The sequence below is a fragment of the Anser brachyrhynchus genome, assembly GCF_964034855.1.
Source record: "Anser brachyrhynchus genome assembly, chromosome: 3".
Classification (NCBI taxonomy): Eukaryota; Metazoa; Chordata; class Aves; order Anseriformes; family Anatidae; genus Anser; species Anser brachyrhynchus.
In genome coordinates, this window is record NC_137696.1 from 34,502,993 (window position 1) to 34,523,320 (window position 20,328).

Here is a 20,328-nt window from a genome sequence, read left to right on the forward strand (position 1 = left end):
AGATTGCAATTATAGTGAAGTTCTCTGAAAACAAATGACTTAGTCACCATATTCAGAAAGCAAGCCACATATCCCAAATATGCAAAAATCCGCTTCAGTAAAGAGTATTCTGTTACGAGATAATGTCACATTCTGTAGCAGTGGGTTTTGATTTACATCAAGAACTGGGAAAAATACACACATGGCAACAATAGCAGGTTCAAAAAATACTTGAGGAAACTTGAGTCCAGGAAACTGTAGAGTAAATGTACCTTTCTGTACTCAATAGCATTTGCTGCCAAGAAAAATTGTAATTAACTTATTGTAGCCCCTGTTTCTCAGGTTTGGTAATTAATATGCAGCTCGAACTGATACAGTTGAAAAGCAAAAGCTCAACTTTGATCTTCAAGAAAAATCCTCCATGACCTGCTCATGTGATGACATTTAAGGATAAATTGGCAAGAGTCTCTGACGTGTCAGATAATTTTAAAATCTGATGCAGTCAGTAGCTTCATCTTCTAAAAGGAGAGTTATTTCATTCCAAAGAGACAGTTTGTGGAATTAAGCACACTTAACAGAGAAACTTCACTGCTTCATTGTTATTTCCCTGCAACTCCTTATTTCATTTTTTTTTTTTCATTTTTTAAGGAAGTATTTTACAATCATACACTATAACTTAGTTCTAAAGAAACTCAAAGTTAAGTTTCCATACATACAAATTTCACAATTCTGGTAGGAGCTGGTTTTTTCATTGCTTTATAAAGAAACACCTAGTAAAGTACTTTTTAGTGCAACATTTAACCCCAGTTAACAGACCCTCCTGTTTGCTCCGTTACTGCCATATTCACAAGCCATAGGGTAAAAAGAAATGGCACTTCTTTCAAATTTCTCTGGTCAGCCTAACTAATTTTATAAAAATAATTTCAGGGAATTCACACTGTCCCCAGAATTGGCCTGCACAGTTCTTTAGAACAAAAGGCCTTACATAAAATAACAAACAAAATGTTCCTATTAATTTGTAGGTAAGAAAAAAAACATCTTGCCACCTGTTTCAGACATTTTAGTACTACCATGGATACATTCTGCTCAGCAGGCTTCTTTTCTCCTATAAAAACATTTCAGGAAACAATGAAATCTGCTATGCATGTTCTAATAGGCTGGGGAAATATCTAAGAAAGACACTTAAGGAAAGACACCAAGGATGTGAGAATGGCAATGAAATACCCCCCAAATCAGAAGATCAACTTAGGCAATAGAAAAGCTAAAAGCATTTGCTTTCTCAAGAGAAAAATAAGTGCCTTCGTAAAACTAAAATGAATTTCAGTATCAAAGTAAAGGCCACACAATCTAAGCAACACCTAGAAAATAATTTACAAAAATATTCCAATCGGAAATACAGGGTAAGATTTCAAACCTCCAAAATACTGGCCTAGCTAGTAACTGAGACAACAGTAATTTTTAATGTCATCGCTGAAATTAGTTTTGACTAATTAAAAGTGCTTCTGACAATCTCATTGTACAAAGATACAAGTCTAAAGACACGGGCAACAGTAAAGAACCAGGAACACCTTTATGAATAACACTGTGTGATGCCCAAAAGAAAAATTACTTTGTTCTTTTTCCTCCCCTTCATTATCACTCTTTGTGGGAGATAAAAACACCTAGAAGCAGCGATCCCACAGCAAAAATGCTGAGGAGGATATTTTAGAAGAATACAGTTTTATAACAGTACTTAGAAATGCCTGTCTTAACAGGGATTATTACAATGAAATATGTTATAACGTATGACAATATAACACGAAACAGAACTGTAGGTTTAATTAGAGTATCCTGAAAGAAACTGTATGTATACTGGTGAAAAAAAGTGCAACACCTTAGTGGAAAGATTTTGTATCCAAAGAAAACAAGCGTGTTCACTGAAATTTCTGCAGAACATTCCACCCTAGTCAGAAGAATGTAGAAAAAGGGAGATGGGAGGGTTGTCTTAAAAACATGGTTCTGTTTTCTTTTAAAATTTCTTAATTTTTTATACGTATTTTTCTGCTTTACAATTGATTTCTTTAAGAGGTAATTAATATACCATGGAAAAACACACACATACCCACCTCTCAGGTTACAGAGCCTTATGCATAAAGGTTGACATTCCAAGAGAAACCTAACTAAACCCCTAGAATGACACAAACCGGTTAAAGTCTGCATAATCTGAGCCTCATCAGGGGACCTGCAATTCTGCTGTTATCATACAAACAAACTAAATGAGATGGAATTAAAATACAGGAGGCCCTTGGCACTGTGTTTTGGAAGATGTACTTCGCAAGGACTTCCAGCACACGCAGCTCAATGCTCTACCATATACCTTTAAACACTGAGTTCAAACTACAATAGTGACAGTGATCAGCAACGACTATCACACGTCAGTGTATAATGTGGCCTGTCAGAAAATTGTAATTGAAAAAAAGCTGTCTCATACTGCTGAAAAAAATAATAAAAAAAAGCCAACCTATAACTTCAAACACATCAATGAAATATTTCTTTGAATCTTCTTCACAGCACAAAACTAAATCCTCTTCCTAACACTCATCTCCAAGTCTTGCTCTGTGAATACTGAGCACTGGGTTGTTGTACAGCATATAACAGACCCCAAACCGCCCAGTATCTCTTATTCAAAGAAACTGGGTACTTCATTACCTAGCAACAAAATCAATCCACAGAACTGCCTCAAGTATTTCATACCTCAATGATTAGGTCTAATTGCTCGCTCTCTAACTGAAAGAAAACCATCTTAAAAATCTCACTATCTGAAACATTTAAGAACAGCATTAACATATCCAGTATTAAAGTGCCATTTAGATGATGGAAACAAAATCTTAATTCTTCTACAGTTATTTTCACTAATTGTTCTTTGTCAGCTTCGTGAAGAAAAAAAAAAAGGAACAGCTGGTACAGCTGAACACCTGGGACAGAAGTACAACTCAATCTGTTTTGACTGTCAATCCCAGTCTACCCTGATCTCTTCTAAAATGTCAACGGGCCATCAAGGGGAAGCTGCAGCAAAACAGAAGGATTTTTAGGACACAGGAAGAGTTGCAAAGCAGAGCTAGGCTGGAAATCAAGTTGCTGTACTGGCTACAGTTAAAGAAGATTTGGATGATGGCCAAGTAGCCCACAGGAGATCTTACTGTCTCGCTGGTCAGCCCGTTACATGGAGAGGCACGACAAAACTAGGCTTAATGGAAGATGAAGCCCTGCAAAGCCAACAGTCATTCTGGCCTCCTCTGTCTGCAAAGATGCTCTGGGATTTGAAGAAGTCATGGACTGACTGCCTTGGCTGTCTGCTACCAATTCTATAGAAATCATGAACTTGGATGAGCAAACATTTTAACATGCCAAACAGAAGATCTCGCTTCTGTCTTCTACAGACAGATAAAAACGATGCGACCGATCATTTAGAGACTGTGAGCTCCTACATGTTTTAAAACAGTAGGCTTCAACCAGCGCCGTGCACTCACCCACCAGTAAGGCACACCGGCGTGAGAGGAGAAGCCCTTCACAGTAGCCCTGCATCTCCAACGCAGCGAGGCAGCCCTGGGCAGCACCGTAAGCGGAGCACACCGCATGCCCTTCCTCCTCCATCCCCAGCAGAAAGGATAGCTAAGAGCTGGGAAACACTTTAAAGCAAATGCACATGGCTTAATTTTCTCTTCATTTTTTTTTTCATCAGGGAAAAACAGGCAGAAACATTCAAAGTCGAAGAGTTCAGACTAGGTTCTTGTTATTTTTCCCTGTCCATACGAGAAGGTTAAGCGCAGTCACCGAACTTTGAATTCCAGCCTCAGTCACGAAGAAGCCTCTGGCACGGCTCCCAGACTAGTAAAAAATGACCATTTCAGCCCCTAAAGCATGGAGCCTGATCCATTAAAGCAAAACAAGTTCTCCTGACAGCTGGTTTTCTTAGCATATTCACGTCCGTGTATTTATCAGAGAAAAGCCCTCCAGGACAACAGTGTTTATTACGGGATTATTTCTGTGAATCCAGGGAACACAGAATTCACTGAGCAACACTGCTTCTACCCTGATCTCTTTTTTCTTAAAATGTGAACCAAGACGAACCCATTTTTATTTTAGTTTTTTAAACACGGACTAATCATGAAGAAAAAAGACATCACACATAAGGAAAAAAGACAAAAAAAAACACAATAAATTTGATTTTTATCAAATAAGAACCCCTGCAATCCCCTTTAATGTGTAGCACACTGACAAACATTTTAAGCATTAATATAGAAATTAGCTGTTTGATCTCTCAATGATTCCTTTGATTTAGAGTCTGGTGACTTTTAGCAAATGGAAAACAAAGATATGACAGATTTTTTTTTAAATCATAAATTTCCTTCCCATATGAGTCTCTAGTATGCTTTCACAGAGAAAGATGATTTTGAACAAGCCAGATGCCTTCCGCTGAGAGGTTTAGAGACTTTATGACAAACGTATAGAAGTATGGCAGAGACATAACGTGCAAATAGCCCAGCAGTTCCTCATGGCGCAGAGGAAGCCTCGGCATACTCCTGTGCCTACCTAGCAGGAGGAAGAAGTCAAGAGGAGGCATGTGAGGGGCCTCTGGTACTGACACCGCTCAGCTCCGACCCTCTTCCCAAAGCACAGCAGCCGAGAGCTGGGGATGAACAGCATCCTATGAGCGCTTCTGCTCCCTGAGGAGGGAGGAGGAGGAGGACTGGCTGGGGACACACACTCGGGGATGCTGACAAGCACCGTCCTTCAAGTTGGGTGGCCCATCTGTGGGGTTTCCCAGCTCACCATTTCCTCCAGAAGTGTGCAGAAACTTGTTTTTATGATAGTACAGTTGTGCTGGGAGGTTTTAACAAAACATTTTCATAAATACCCCTCGTTTCATTTTAACTTAATCTGATTTATTAAATTAAAAGCAACTGTTACTGGCACTGTATCTGTTTGCTGATGCAGTGCAAAAAAGAGTAAGAAGAATTCTTAAAGAAAATTATAAAATGAAAGATTCTGTAAATGATTCCAAATTAAGGGAACAATAACAAGAAATTGCTGTTAATGCGTTTTAAACAATTGGTAATTAAAAGAATGGTTTTGAATTTAAAAGTTTTAATGAAAGAATTAAACTGTGCATAGTTATGATCAGCTATTGTTGAGATTTTTATAAACCAACATGCTTCCCATCCCTGAGAGCTGGTTTTGAGGTGGTTCTTTTGTTTGTTTTTAACTGTAAGATCTGGACTTTATTCTCTTACAGACACACACTGCATCACGGAATTCAACTGAACACTGATATTGACCCAAAAATGCAACAATACTTTTTCACTGCATTGCTACCTCCTACTAATAGATGACCTTTTCCAAGCCTAGCATCTTAGGTCCAAACCATAAAAAATGGGCATTTCCCTGATTTAGCAAATCTCTTTGAGAGTCTATGACAAAGAACAGTCAGTCTTACCAGTATTTTATTTACCATCCACCTAAAAATAGATCGAATGTACTTCACAATAGCACTTCAAAGCAGAACTACTATATTCACATTGCTAGGACTCAAATTCGCTGACAAGATCTGTGGGTAAGTATCATTTTTAGAAAATGCTATGTGGGAACACATGTTTATATGGCAGAACACAAAAGCAATGAAAGCTCTTGGGAAAGCTGGAGATAACTCACACTACACAAACAGACCCTTTACTCTTATTTCACTCCAAAGCCGAAGCATTTCTATCTGAAAATGATTTTTTCATACATCAGGACAAAGCCATTCCTGATTGCTTGTTCTTCATAAGGTGAAGAGAGTCATTATTAACAAAATAATTGTGGGAATTTTATTTTTTCCTGCCTTATTGAATACTTGGGAATGCTATGTAGACAACTGTCAACTACTACTTACTCCACCTCAAATTCTGCTGCATAAAAAAATACACTAGTAATTTGCTTACATGGTGCTTGTAGATGCAATTATTGTTAGCAGCAGGAAAGAACTTTTATAAGCAGAACACAATTCAAATGTAACATGTCATGGCCTCAAGTCATTAAAACTAATCCTCAGGGCTTGTTGAGGCTTTTTGTACTTTTGGCAAAAAGTATAAAGAAGTACGCATTGTTGCTTCAGTTCCCAAACACTGGAAAGTTAAATATCTAGACTGTCAGCCTCTGCTAAACAGAACAGAGATTGGTTTTGGGAAAGAACAAAAGACAAATACATCTTTGTTATTATAGCTCAATCAAGCAAACACTGAAAACATACCTATACATTTTCTCATGGCACAAAATGTAGCCAGAAGAGTAAAGGAAGGTGCAGCAGCTCACAATCAAGCAAACCAACTTGCACTGAAAACAAGAGACATTATGCCATCAAACAACAAAAACTTACATTAACACTGCGTTAGGTTACTCCAAAAAGTAACGCAGTGAACCTAAACCATAACCAATCTCTCTCCCTCTCAACTCTTGGGTGCTATGGGTATCTAGATACCATGATGAATACTTTACAAATACACAAGGACAGACTGAGGTAGAGCTATGCTTTCTAAGTGAAGTATCTCAAGGTTGATAGAGATAACATGAAGAGGTATGTCATGGAACTTGGTTTTATTGGTATGATTTTAAAATGACTACATAAGCTATAAAAGACAAAGCAATAACTATGTCATCAGACATGTCAGGTATGTACTAACACCATCCAAATACCCTTATGTTTTATTGCTGTACATCATGTTTAAAATCAAGTATTTTTTATGGCACTGAAAGAAAATGCAATATTTTTAGGAAAGCAAAGTGTGCCTTTTGTATTGCTACTCTGCTTTGCTACTCAAGAGGTTAACATCTTTCTACAGACACCTGAAAAATGGGAAAATCAGCAGTGCATTCATTAGCACATGGGTCATCTACATATACCTGGGTGGCCTGCAATACACTTAAGAGTCAACATGTTACTAGAGCTAAAAATACAATGGAAACTAATGACAGCCCATTTGCTTTTAACAGTAGCTGAGCAGAAGAATCCTTGGGAACAGGGACAGATAATTACAGGTTTGACTAGAATTATGCCCTCGACTAATGTTGATAAAAGTGAACTGATAAACTATGAAAAACTAAAAGCTGCTAAATACATTATTCATATGTGTGTACGTTTGCATGTGCGTGTGCAACCTGCATTTTCTTAAATAAAAAAACAGGGAAGTCTTCTGTTTTTATCTTAGTCAAATCTTGATCTTTATTTTTTTAAACTGCATCCACCAGCTTATCCAGACCAATACCTTGTTGAGTAAAATGTCAAGATACCATGTCCCTTCACACACACCAAGTTTATCACTAAGTTGTACTAAACTGTGGCAGTCAGCATTTCCCATCTGTTCCCTACCCAGAAGTGTTACGACCAGTTCAAAGCAAAGTCATTGCGGTACGGACCAGAAAAACAAAGCATCACTGAAACAGTGTTAGATTAGCTTGGCTACTGAACAGTTGAAAAGCCTAATGTTGTTACTTTTTTTGAAGCAGACACTATGAGACTAAAATACTAAAGACAAAGAAGGAGCATTAAGACATTCTTACTTTCAGAAACAAGAGAAAAGCAGTTTAATGAAAACAGACTGATTTCTGATCCTCGCCCTTCCATTTCAGGAGTTCCTCAGCATCGTGTTTGCCAACTGCATTGTCCAACAAGCTTAAAATTAAGTATTTAGATATTTTCCTGGAAAAAATAAGTTAGTAAAGCTGCAAATTCCTAAAACACAGTTAATAAAGCCCTTCAGCTTCTACAACTCTATATTTAGAAGTGCTATATATATACAGAGAACTTACCTATACATATATGTATACACCACTGCCAAAAGAAAAAATAAGCAAATATTGCCCCACAATAAAAAAAAAAAAGGTATCAGTGTGCCGTAATGTAGGACACACTCAAAAATATACTGTTGCAGGAAAACACAGCATACTTTTCACGGATTAATATGGTACTACATGTGGCCAATGATGACGTTTCTTCATCCATATGTGATCCAGCCACAGATACAGAACTAACAGAAAGAAGATCTGTCATTCTTCCACCACACACACGCTTGCAGTAATCATTATGACTTTAAGCAATTTAAAGCAATATGACCTTATCACCTAGCCAACATTTTTTACATAAATCAAGAAAAACATGAAGAGTTCAAAGATGAAGTTGAAAGAACACTTCAGAACAAACTGTCTCACTTACTGTTCAATACGCGGGGAGAGATACAGCTTAGGAAAAACCTGAGTAGCTTCTGCATCCTCAAAACTAACAGAGAGAAGCGCAACATCTTCTCCAGGATCTTCATTCACATCCTATACATTAAAAATAATAAAGCGACAAATAAAAAACTAAGTACTTATAAACTTGCAGACAAAAACTAATAAAGTCAAATACCAATTTAAGAGATGCTTAAGTGAGGAATCTAAACAGTGACCGCCAAAAAATAGGCTGAAAATTAATATTCTTCATGTATTAGTACTTTAAAGACATTCTGTAGTGCTTAATTTCAAGCATCAAAATACAATTACTGTCAGCAAGTGTATACTAATGTAGCTCCTCTTTGGCTGAAATACATATTTCAGTAAAGATGCAGACTTCATTTTTAACAATTCTCAGTTAAACGCTAACATCAGACATAAATGCCAAGGATTTTTTTTTTAATGTTATAGTAGCATCGAATTACAACCACAGATTTTGTATTTGTTATTTTTCAAAGTATATGGTACAAAATTTTTGCTGTACTCAACTCCTATTTCTGTTGTAGACAAAGAAGTTTTTTGAAATTTATATCTAAAAGTCATCGCCCCTGAGTTTCCCACAAATTAGATCCCTGCATTACTTTCAGAAGGCTACGCACACTGTAAAAACTACTGTAAGAAGTAGTCTTGTTAAGACCTGACACTTCTCTGAGTCACAGACAGTACAAACAAGTGAATTTCTGCTCAACACAACTGCATTTGAGCTCCTGACCTCTGGTTAGGGCCATGAGTTGGCAGTACCATCGCCTTCACTTACAACAGGTAATAAATACTGTGCCACTTGCTGCTCAGAAACAAAAGTCCTTTAACATGTTTGTGCATATGTACACAGCGACTTGCCAAGATGCATTTGTTTTTATCCGTTCTGGAAAACTATGAGAGGAAACAGATAAACCAGCAGATCTGCACTCGGAGCAGGATCACAGTGGCTCAGTGTGCCCTGGTATGGTCTGTCACACACACAGCTGGGAGGAAGGAACATGCAAACCACTTAAACATTGTTCGGAGATCCTGCCCTATCTGGGGGAAAAAAGCGACTGCTGAGTGGTTTCAGGAAGACGATCTCGTGCCATTTGAAGCTTTGGCAGGACTGAAACTGTTAACGTCCAGAGAGACTAGCTGCGTATTAGCTGTTACGTGCAGAACACAACATGCCAAGAAACTTAGTGATAAGCTGCAGGGAAGAATGGGTCTTAAAAAAGCCTAATTGTCTCGCATGAAAAATGAGACAGAGCTGACAGTGTTTTCTTAAATTCTGCCTTGGTGTGCTGCTCACTTCTGACAGCTGAAGGAAGAGTGTACTCCTATAAAATGGTCACAGGCACACTTAGGCTGGGAAGGAAAACACGCTTTTAAACTGGAGTTGCAGGGTAACGCTTCACGTAAGTAGTGAGGACGAGAATTAACTGCATTCCTCTTGGGGTATGGTCAGGTTATGGATGGGATTACGTGACACGATGCCTGCACCAGCAACGGACAGGACCTCACGGCCTACAGCGCTCCTTTCGGTGTTGTGCTTCCAGCAGCCTACAACAGAAGAACCCTCACAGATGAGAAAGCTTTTTTCAGAAAGTGAATCAACCACCACCCAAACAGTGCAACTCCTCCCTAGTCTTTTCCCTGGTGTTTCGTGTATTTTCATCGTTAAAGAATTTTTTTCAATAAGGAACAGCTTTCACTCCTGAAGCTGGCTACGGCATTAACTGGCCTTTTTCTGATTAATTTGCTAATTGTCAATGAAATGAAAAGAACTATTAAGACACATTAAACAGCAATGCTAATGATTAAAAATTTTTTTACTATAAGGGGCATTCTTCCAGAGATGACAAATATGCATACTCCATTCACCTGCGTATGTATACAGCTCTGTCAAGACCACATTCTTTTGTTTCTATTTTTTTTCAAATACCTTGTTTTCATGTTTTTACAGAAGAGAACCTACGTGCTTTTCACAAGCTATATGGACAAACCCAAATGTACTTAATTTTGCGTTTAGTGTTAACGCCTAAGTTGATATGCACACCCAGTTTACCATCATGCATATGACCAGTTTCTAGAATACCACTCAGGTGCCTACTGATCAAAGAGAATCAAAATGAGGAAACAAAAAAAAATCAGGTGAACACCAGTACAGCATCCCTTACCCTATACGCTATTATTACACTGTATTCCTGCACTCACTAATGGCTACTTTAATATGGAGATTCATTCCAGAAAAATAAAAGATACATAAATAAACACAACATTTTTGCGTGTTAAGCTGCAACAAGCTGATGTGTGCATTAAGAGCACTAAGTTGAGATGTAGTATTTTTCATTTACAAAAGTAATACACAAAATAAAACTACTGTTGCCAGCACAGCACTGCACTACATTCATAGCTACTCATAGCCACTGTCTCATCCAAGTAAAGAAATTAGCATTCTTCTCTAAGTGCCACTTTTCAAGACGATGTATATTTTTGGCCCATAAACCTGAAAAGTTAAAATTGTAGCTTTAAAAAAAAAGGCAGCACAAAACCAATAAGCATTCCTATAGGTTTTAAAAAGATGCGATGCGGTAACACCATGAAGTTGCTCTACCTGGTTGCTGAGATGGCCACAGATTTACAATGAAGTCCCTTTGTATTTGCCGCAATAGAGATTATCACTTTAAGACTTTGTTCCTTTTATTTATGCAAGGATCTGCTTGGTAGAACTGCATTCAGCCTTAGTACGTCTGTTACAACTGCCATTTACAAAACTAAACTGAAAACACATGTCCCACAGATAAACTATGGAAAGCCTTTTAAATTAATAGGCCTTTTTGATGTTGTCTGTGCCAGTCACAGCTTAACTCCTTCAGCGATATCTCTTCTGGTCATCTCTACAAACCTGCTAATGCTAGGTGAGATGATGCATCTTTGTATCAGTGGGCAATGACATTGCCCCAGAACAGGGGCTGATACCCTTCCCTCACACCAAAGAGTCCAAAGGCAAAGGCTGTTTTCACACATCATCAAATTCCAGCCAGGCAGTGTCTTCCCCTTTCCCATCTCTGCATGCTGATTTCTCTCAAGGAACAGGCAACATTTCAATAGAGCAGCAAAGCAAGATTGCCCCTCTGTTTTATTTTTCAGTTAGCTTCAAAAGAAATAGTGACATTCAATTGCTTCTTCAAGACTAATCCCTTTTCAGGAAAAAAACTTTGAACTCAAATCACAGTACATTTTTAATACTAAAGTAGCTATTTTATTTTCATAAGTTGCATTTAACCCACAACAGTTACTGTTAAAGGATTTTTATCAAAACAACTAATTTTACATTTTTCAAGAAAAAATGATTTTGTAAAAATGAAGAATAGCAATGTCTTAAAAATTAGCATTCAACATAAGAACTACCATGTTAAGGTACCAGTTCCTACTCACACAACTTTTCCCACACAAGCCTTTACAGAAGGTATTATTAAATCGAACTTTCACAGAATGCGGCATACATCCTAGGCCACAGGAATTTTGAGGTTTAAAAATTGAATGTTGCTAAAAAATATATCTGAGATCATTAGCTAAGCATGTGATAATTGCACACCTATTAGATTTTCCACAACAGTCTCATGATTACCAGTAAAAAAAAATGTAGCCCACTACAATATAAAAGATCCAACATTGATTTTCATGGTGTCTTTCTGCCATCTTGCTATCCTGTTTTACTAGGTATTCCAAAATAATCTTTTCCTCATTTCAGAAGAGACCTATTCAAATCAAAGAGGAAAAAAACCTGACGCACCATTTAACATCAAAAATAAATATTTTCTATCTCAAGAACTGTGAGTGTTTTCCTATGTTTACACAATATTTGCACGGTGTGGGTTGATCTTTTTGACTAAAAGTTCCTGCAAAAGGAACTGCAAAATACATGTAGTAAAGCACTGCGGGTAAGGAATAAGATAATAATAACAATAAAAAAAGACTTTCAACTCATGTTTTGTTACTTTTTTTTTTTTTTTGGCTATTGCAGAGAACTGTTAGCAACAACTTACAACAATAAATAGTACTTTTAACAAAGACAAATGTAAAGAGAAAAGTCATGGTATTTCATTCTAATTTACCCTTTCTCTACTCAGCCAGTGAAGATGAAATGTTCATTAAACATGCATGTTGGCACTGCAGGACAAAAGGTCACGTGAAAATACAGATACAGAACAAATGAAAACAGAAGTTACAAGAACTTTAGATTTTTTTCTTCCAGAAACTTGAGGCAAAGACTTCAGGTATCACAAGACTTGAAAATAAAACTTTTAAATCCTATTTCTAATTGTGTCAGCACTGTCTAAAGAACCATTTGTTAGTTTTCTTTCATATCAAAATGAGTTTACATTCAAAAGCAGGCTTCTTTGTTTACAGCTGCTGTCTTTGCAAAATCCTTCATCTTTTCATAAAGTTCGCATGAGTCGTGTATGAAAATTATTATCAAAAACACCAAGTACAACATCTAAATGGCATTGTTTTCTCATATCCTACCTACTGTAATTGAAAACTGGGAATTTACTGGAACTGACAATTTATTATGAGTCAGATGGTTGATAGCCAGTCCAACCAAAACATCTGCTCCGCACAGTCACAACTGCTATAACCCATTTCCTCTTGTGCCTGGAGTCTAACCAACTTGTACATTAGAGTTCCTTTTCCTTAAAGATGCAGATTCTGGAAAATCAGTTATTACCTTTTTTTAGTTATCAGCAGAAAAAATCACCTTGCAACCTTTTATTAGAGCATTCTTTCAATAAGAGGTATTTTTATTTGTGGCACGGAAGTGTGCTTGCCTGCACCAAACTGCAACGCGAAGCGGCTGGAGGCTGCATCTGCAGCAGCTCTCTCAGGGGAAGGACAGCTTGCTCTTGATGGGCAAGGACAACTCACAACCTTGGGACTTGCTTTTCCATGCAAGTGGAAGACTTGAGAGCTATGGGGCATGAGACCGGGGGACAAGAGTATGCAGTGGGCTGGTGTATAAACCTAGGATTAGGAGCCTGGTGTAACCAGATCAACTATAAAGTATGAATGAGGAAAAAAAAAATGAGAATTTGGTAGAAAGAATGGGAAAGGATGGGCAGGAAGAGAGTATTGACTGGCTTTGGGAAGGACGAGCCATTTCTGGCCTGAGGGCTGTTGAGAAATGAGGAAAGAGAACAGGGCTTCTGGTAGGGCTGCTAAATTTGTACCTTGAGCACAAACGGCAATTGGTCTGAGGACAAAAGCAAGGTAAGGAAAAGTACACAAAGTGCCCAGCCCACCGCATGTTCCCTGAGGTAAAGAGGGGCCACACAGATGGCTGATGTTGCAGAAGCCTCCAGGAACAGATAAGCTAGCTAAAATCCAAACTGTATGGGTCAGGCCAGATCTGCTTCAGGAGGTTCCCAGCCCCAGCTGACGATTGCAACCTCTTCCTGGAGGTTTCTGACCTCTCAGCTCTGACAAACGCTGAATAATCATCTTTGTGGTATGATTCTAACCGAGGGGACGGAAACCTCCAGCCGATGGGGAGAGGATGGGATCGCTTAAAATAATATAAGCGAGGAATGCGCTCAATTTACAACTTGTGTGATGTGATGGAGCAGGAGGAAGGTGGAACAGAAAGGCTGAATGTGGATGAGAACGTGGAGGAGTGTGGAGCGGTTGATCCTAACATCTGCAGCCAGCTTATGACAAGGTGAAGTCTCAACTTACTTTGTGGTACCTCTCAACCCTACCATTTCAGTCAGATTCACAGAGTGTGCAATTTATATACCAGGATCCCTTCAGGAGAAAAAGGTCTCAAGAGGCGAAATACATGAGAATAGCAAGATATCACAAAGGTAATTTATCTTAGGCTGAAACTTAACCCGTGTGATTTTGCATGGCACATTGCCTATATTGGAACCATACTTACTAACAACTGAGAAGTGAACAACAGAATTTGTTTTTGAAATCAAAATACGAATTGCATCAGAGAAGAACACAATGTTATTTGCTTTATTAGTACCAATGGGCTACTTGCATCACACTGCTTTGCAAAGTTTGGCCTTTTCCCTCCAAATGACAGCATGTGATAAGATAAAAAAACAACTATCAAATAAACCACAAGCAACTTGTATCCTTAATGCCTCGTAACTTCATTAGCGAGCTTTGATACAAGTAGTTACATGTTCTCCAAACCCTTTTCTGTATTTATTGATTTTTAAAAAAATAACAAAACATGCTAGGGGAAAGTAGGCAAAGGAATGTGAAGTGGCAAATGAGACTTAAGAAATCTGCTTCACTCTAGGGAGAATATGTAATTATTCCAGGAAATTCTTTCTCCTGTCTTCCAGGAAATCCACCAGGTCTGATCAAGGAGTGCTGATTCTTTAAATAGGATCTTTAATGAAAACAAAGGCAGTCACCTTGCATGCACTGTCCACTGTATTGAAAAGTTCCAAAAACAGTCCCTCTCCCAAGGTAATAAAACAAAACATTTGCCTAACTCAGGCAAAGAACGTGTTTAAGCTAATTAAGGCTAATTCCTTCTTTAAAAGTTACATGAAAATCATAGTCCATTAACAACACTGCAGAATCTGAAGAGATATTTCTAGGACATTGTTTTCCTTTTACTGGATTTTTTCATTAAAATGAAATCAAATAAATATCTTTTGAACATTGAGCAATACCTCTAAGTATACCACTGGGCATCAATAACAACATGTAAATCAAAAGATTTTTCTTAAAGTGTGAGTAACATCCCAAATATTTTGTTCTGTTGTTTGTTTGTTTTTGCTGGTGGTTTTTTGTTTGCGTTCAGACTTTTGTATGTAAATATATTGTGCTTCTTCAAGACAAGAATTTGAGGTGTGTTTTGCCTATACCATTTTCTTTTATTACGGTCATGGCAATTTACCACGACTCACCATATGAATAACTGTCAGAGTTTGGTAAAGAATGCTGTTCGGAAAAGCTGAAGAAAAAACAAAAGGTTAAATAGAACAACATTCTTGTCCATGAAAATTCACAACTTTCAAGATTCATGCTATTTAAGTGAATAAAAGTTAAGTTGTTTTGACAGCACAAAAAGTTGTGGTGATACTTTCACCGCAGTAATAACTGTTCGCTTAGGTCTGAAAAACACAATCTCAAAAAATAACACGGATGCCTCTAAAGGTCAAAAATATGCTTTGGTAAGGACTAGACTCAAACTTAGAATAAATAAATAAAAAAAGTGTGGCACAGTCTAAAAACGATACTGAGGTGTTCTTTCTGATGTGTAAATACCACTGATTTCAAGAGAGGTAAAAAGTTGCTAAATCTTCATTTTACAAACAAGAAACACAAACTACATGGGAGAATCATTTCATATTGACTGAATTATATTTATTAGCTATGTTTTAATGACACTAGATTAGTGGACACTTTTTCATTTTAGGAGAGACGCAAGATGCTAGTGATCTTAAATTTCAATTCATCCACTGAAATGTAACTACAAACACATTAGCTCTATCAGCTCTGATATCAGATATCACATTCGTATTAAAATAAGATTAAAACCAACAACACTTACACAGCTAGGAATGTCCATGCAATTGGAATGAATTAGAATAAAAATAACAAAATGGGGAGAAACAATATTAGGAATCTAGATTGCTGGGACCTGACTTTTCATACATTCATGAATCACTGCTTTTGTTTGCTAGGACTTCAATTTATCCATCATTATAGAAGGGCGCTTAACCTCCTAATTTTTGTTCTGTTTAATTCTAACCTAATTTATAAACATACTAGCTAAGTTTTAATAAAACAATAGGGTATTATCATTAGAAAAGGATGTTATCCCAAAAGATCCCCCTATGACTATGATGAAGTTTTATAGGCAGGATACAGATTCAAACAGCACCATATCTTTCCTAAGACCTAAAGCAAAGCAATGATGCATCTCTGCCATCACCAGCTAATAACGGGCTGCGCAAAGTGCTCAGAGATTCCAAAGCTCGCTTTTTATAGAGGTCACCCTGCCTCCTCTCAATCGGTGAGCAGCAGCGGCAGCCACTCAGACCAAGCTCATGTTGCCACATCTTGACAAAAAACTTTTCATTTTAAAACCAAGAGCAGCACAAAAATGGTTCTCTGAAATGAAGGTGTTATTTCTTCTACCAGTACGCATACCAATTAGCTGCTTTGCTGGCATCAGTGGTGCTACTGGCAGAATAAAGAACAGCACAACCTGAGCCACAGTGTGAGAATCTGGCTGAAGGCACAAGACTGAAAATGTAAATGTGTCCTTATAAGCACATATCCTAGAAAAATAACTGTTTAAAACTTGTTGTAAATAGTTATTGACTTTTTTTTTTACAAAAGGTTTTACGTCTGGTAAACATGCTCTTGAGTGCCTTAAAAAGCCATGTTTAGTTAGAAAGTCCTGGGTAAGCAGCAAACAAAGGACAAGTAGTATTAAAATTAATACTTGCACTAATAACATCCGTATCCTAAATCAGGAACCATTTGAGGATAGCAAGGCAGAGAGAGAGGAAAAGAAGACAGCAAGAAAGAGGAAAAGAAGCTCTACTTTGTTCCTTTGGGCATTGCATGTTAGTGACAGACATGCTGATCTTGTGCAAGTGCTAAGTTCAGTCATACGTATTACATATGCCATACACATTTGTGTATGTGTTTGCATTGTATGGAGGACTCATTTTCATTACTGTTTAGATGTTATCTATTAAATCGTTCACTTGAAACGATCAACACTGAAGGTTCAAGATTTACGTAGTGATACAACTAATTCCAGGACTGTCAGGGTTCAGGGACTCTCTGTACTACCTTGCCACATGCCGAGGCATTTCCTTGCTAAAATCGGACACTACAAGACATTTCTTTCACACCTATCTCAGCATTGCTATCTCCTTTTCACACTTTGAATACTGGGAAGAACCATATTAGGAACCAAAAATGCAGACCTACACACACCTTTAAACTACCCTCACATTCAAAGACAAAGAAACAAGATGCATTACACATACATAGATTTAGGCTGAATTACTTGGAACAACATTATTTAAAAATAAAGTACAGTTACAATATTTCTAAATGTGAAAAATACATTTTCAATGCTCTTAAGAAGCAAGCAAATAGCAAAAAAAGAAAACACAAAACACTGACCATTTAGATGACTTATAGCAGGTCACTGCCATGTGGTTTGTTTCTTTATAAATCTCCCAAAGCTATCTGGCCATTTCCTCAACATGTAGTGAGGACCCATTTTTTAACGTAAGCCCTGTGTTTTTAAGTTTGCTTTCAGAGATAAATATTTGGGGACATGTACAACTTGGAATTCAAATCCTTCACTAGGATTCGAATCTCTCCAGCTCAGTTCTTGAGACGACTGGACTACAATTTATTCAGCAAGCAACATTCACATTCTTGTCCCCCATACTACTGATTTCCCACCTCTTTAAAAATAGTCATGCCCTTGCAGAGGCCAAAGAGCAGTCATCTCATGTCCCAGTGGAAAACAAGATCTGCTAATAAATGCCCATGTACTTAACTAGCGTGCAAACAGATCATTAATATACTTTGAAATAATCTTCCTGTCAAGCCAACCTCCAAATCTTCCAGCACAGCCTTTCTATACATAAATATTCATATTTTCTATATGTAAATTAACAAACATTAATGGCTCTGTACATGGCCCATGACTGAAAGAAGATACAGAAGTTCTAATCATATGGGGGGAAGAATGGCATTTCTGGAACCATGTTGTGGTTCAAGGTCAGAATAAGACTTTTTTTTTTTTTAAATCAATTCTTTTTAATAAAAGCTTTTCTCCTATCTCCACGTATTCTTATATGTTCCCGGTCCAGTGAATATTGCTCTGTAGAATCAGAAATACTATAGATTACATGGGTCACAACAAAAATGCCAGTGTAAAGCCATATTCTGAGACATGTCTTCAGTGAACCAGGAAGTACCAAGAAGATTTCACAGTTGAAAAAGTGAATAATGAAAGCGCAAGGTAAAAGCAAGCAAAGTTACACTTGTTCAATACTCTTTCACTGTTGCAGCCTGGTAATGCTGACCTGATTTAAAAATAGGAAATATTTTCTTTTAAGAGAAGGTGCAAATATTAAAAATATTAACTGTTAGGAGTTGTTTGGACTATCGTTGTTTCCTGAGAATAAAAGGAATGTTTCATATTAAAGTCCATAGCACTTTTAATTCGCAAGCTATTTATTATGCATTCCTATTTCAAGTGTACAATATTATATTTCTTTTCAAGAGAAATCTATTATCCCTTTGTCCCCATATTACTCACACACCTACAGGACCTGAAAAGAGTGGGGTAGGGTTGGGGTCATATTCTGCTTCGTACAAAAAAAAGTGCAAGTTGGAGCATCCTGTCCCCTTGAGCCCCATCTGCATTCATCATTCCAGCAAACAATGTGCACAGTGTAATCATGCACACAAGGGTGTAAGCGTACAGATGTCACGAACAGCATCTTGTAAGAACTAGTTGCTGTAAAAAAAAAAAGTTTATCCAGTAAAGAAGAGAAACACAGCTTTTTTCCTTGCATTTGTGTGAAGGTAGATCCCATTACAGGTGATAAGCAGGGTGCCTGAATGAGCGATAAAAGCTGTCTTAGTAAAAAAAAATGATTACAACATTGGTTTGTAAATTGTAAAATAACGTGGGGAAAAAATCACAGAATTATTCTGTTTTACATATAAAGTCGCATTCTGTTCTATATTCATGGCTTTTATACATCGCTACCTTTGTAAGCAGGTAGTACAGGATCACACCAATGTCATGCAGCGTGAGCCCTAACAGTCAGTGGGACACAGGTAGCAGTCAGCTGGTATCATGTAACAGCAGGTACACTGTAGTATTCTGAGACATCCCATACATTTGAAATGGCCTGACCTTTCTCAACAGCTGCCTACAGTCAGAAGAAACCATGGTGCTGGGGATTTGGGGTAGGAAGTAGAAATACTTTGAATAGCACAGAATCTGTAGATAAAAAAAAGGCTCTGAAAACATCCAGCACATGTTGATTTTTTTCTCTTGATGCCTAACATGGAGCCAGGAAGAAAACAGGTTTAAATAATTGGTGTGCACAGAACTATTGTATTATGGGGATGAACCTGGAATTATATTTTGGTATCATCTTTCCCTGCAAAAGGTCATGTATGGTAGATTATCCATTAAGTGCTATGTATACTCTTACCTTTCCAGCTGAAGTTCTAGAAGATCAGAAAAAAAAAAGTTCAGATTAAGATGAAGCAAAAAAAAATTTTGTAAATCTAATCCAACGCTCTCACAAAATCTGAAATTATTTGCACACATGCAACAGCACAGCATCCCAAGATGTGGAAATCAACAGAGCAGAACACCCTCTGTTCTCGGTCAGATATTCAGCTTTCCGACCATAAATCTGAGCTTCATGTTCTTCGGTAAGGAGGATGACATGGCCATACAAAAGGAAGAGCTGGATCACGACAACGGTTTGAACTGGAAGTTTTTTTACCCTGTCCTATAGGAGAGAGTATTCAATAGTTTTCTTTTCCTTTTGTAGTTTTGAACAGAGAATTTAAGAAATTAAAGCCTGAACACTTCACAGAAGTTTCCAGAATTCATGCATGTTTGATGTTCAATTTTAAAAAACTGATAAGATTTGCTGGGTAATTATTCACTGGTTCCCACCCCACTGTTACAAACACAGTGGAGTAACAAATGACTGCAACTGTTCTACTCACTTCTTCACAAACCTCAGTTCCCCTCCTGGCATCAGTTTCAAAAGAATGTAGTCCTTAGTTTGTGTGGTGGATGTATACCTATAATGGGATACATTATGATATTTCCTTGGGGAAAAAATGTAAAGAGTTTAAAAAATAGCTTAATAAAAGTGCAGATTTGGAAGTCACTTTAAAAATAAAACTGAATAAGAAAAATTCTTTGCTAGCAGAAGGACATGCCAGGAAAGGAAAAAAAAAAAAAAGGAGCCAATAATTAAGATGTCATGGTAAAAAAAACCACTAAAACCACAATGTTAAATAGCAATATTTAAATTTCTATGTACATTAGCAAGC

The 20,328-nt window shown here is 37.4% G+C and overlaps 1 protein-coding gene across 4 annotated transcripts in view; it reads right to left on the reverse strand.

The window, feature by feature from the left end:
- The window catches only part of BABAM2 (BRISC and BRCA1 A complex member 2), a 168,553-nt gene that overhangs the window by 73,640 nt on the left and 74,585 nt on the right, over positions 1-20,328 (reverse strand). For all 4 annotated transcript variants that reach the window (XM_080586411.1, XM_080586412.1, XM_080586413.1 and 1 more), the window contains exon 7: positions 8,207-8,316. In XM_080586411.1, coding sequence (XP_080442537.1) covers positions 8,207-8,316 — 110 coding nt within the window. The remainder of the gene's footprint in view (positions 1-8,206; positions 8,317-20,328) is intronic.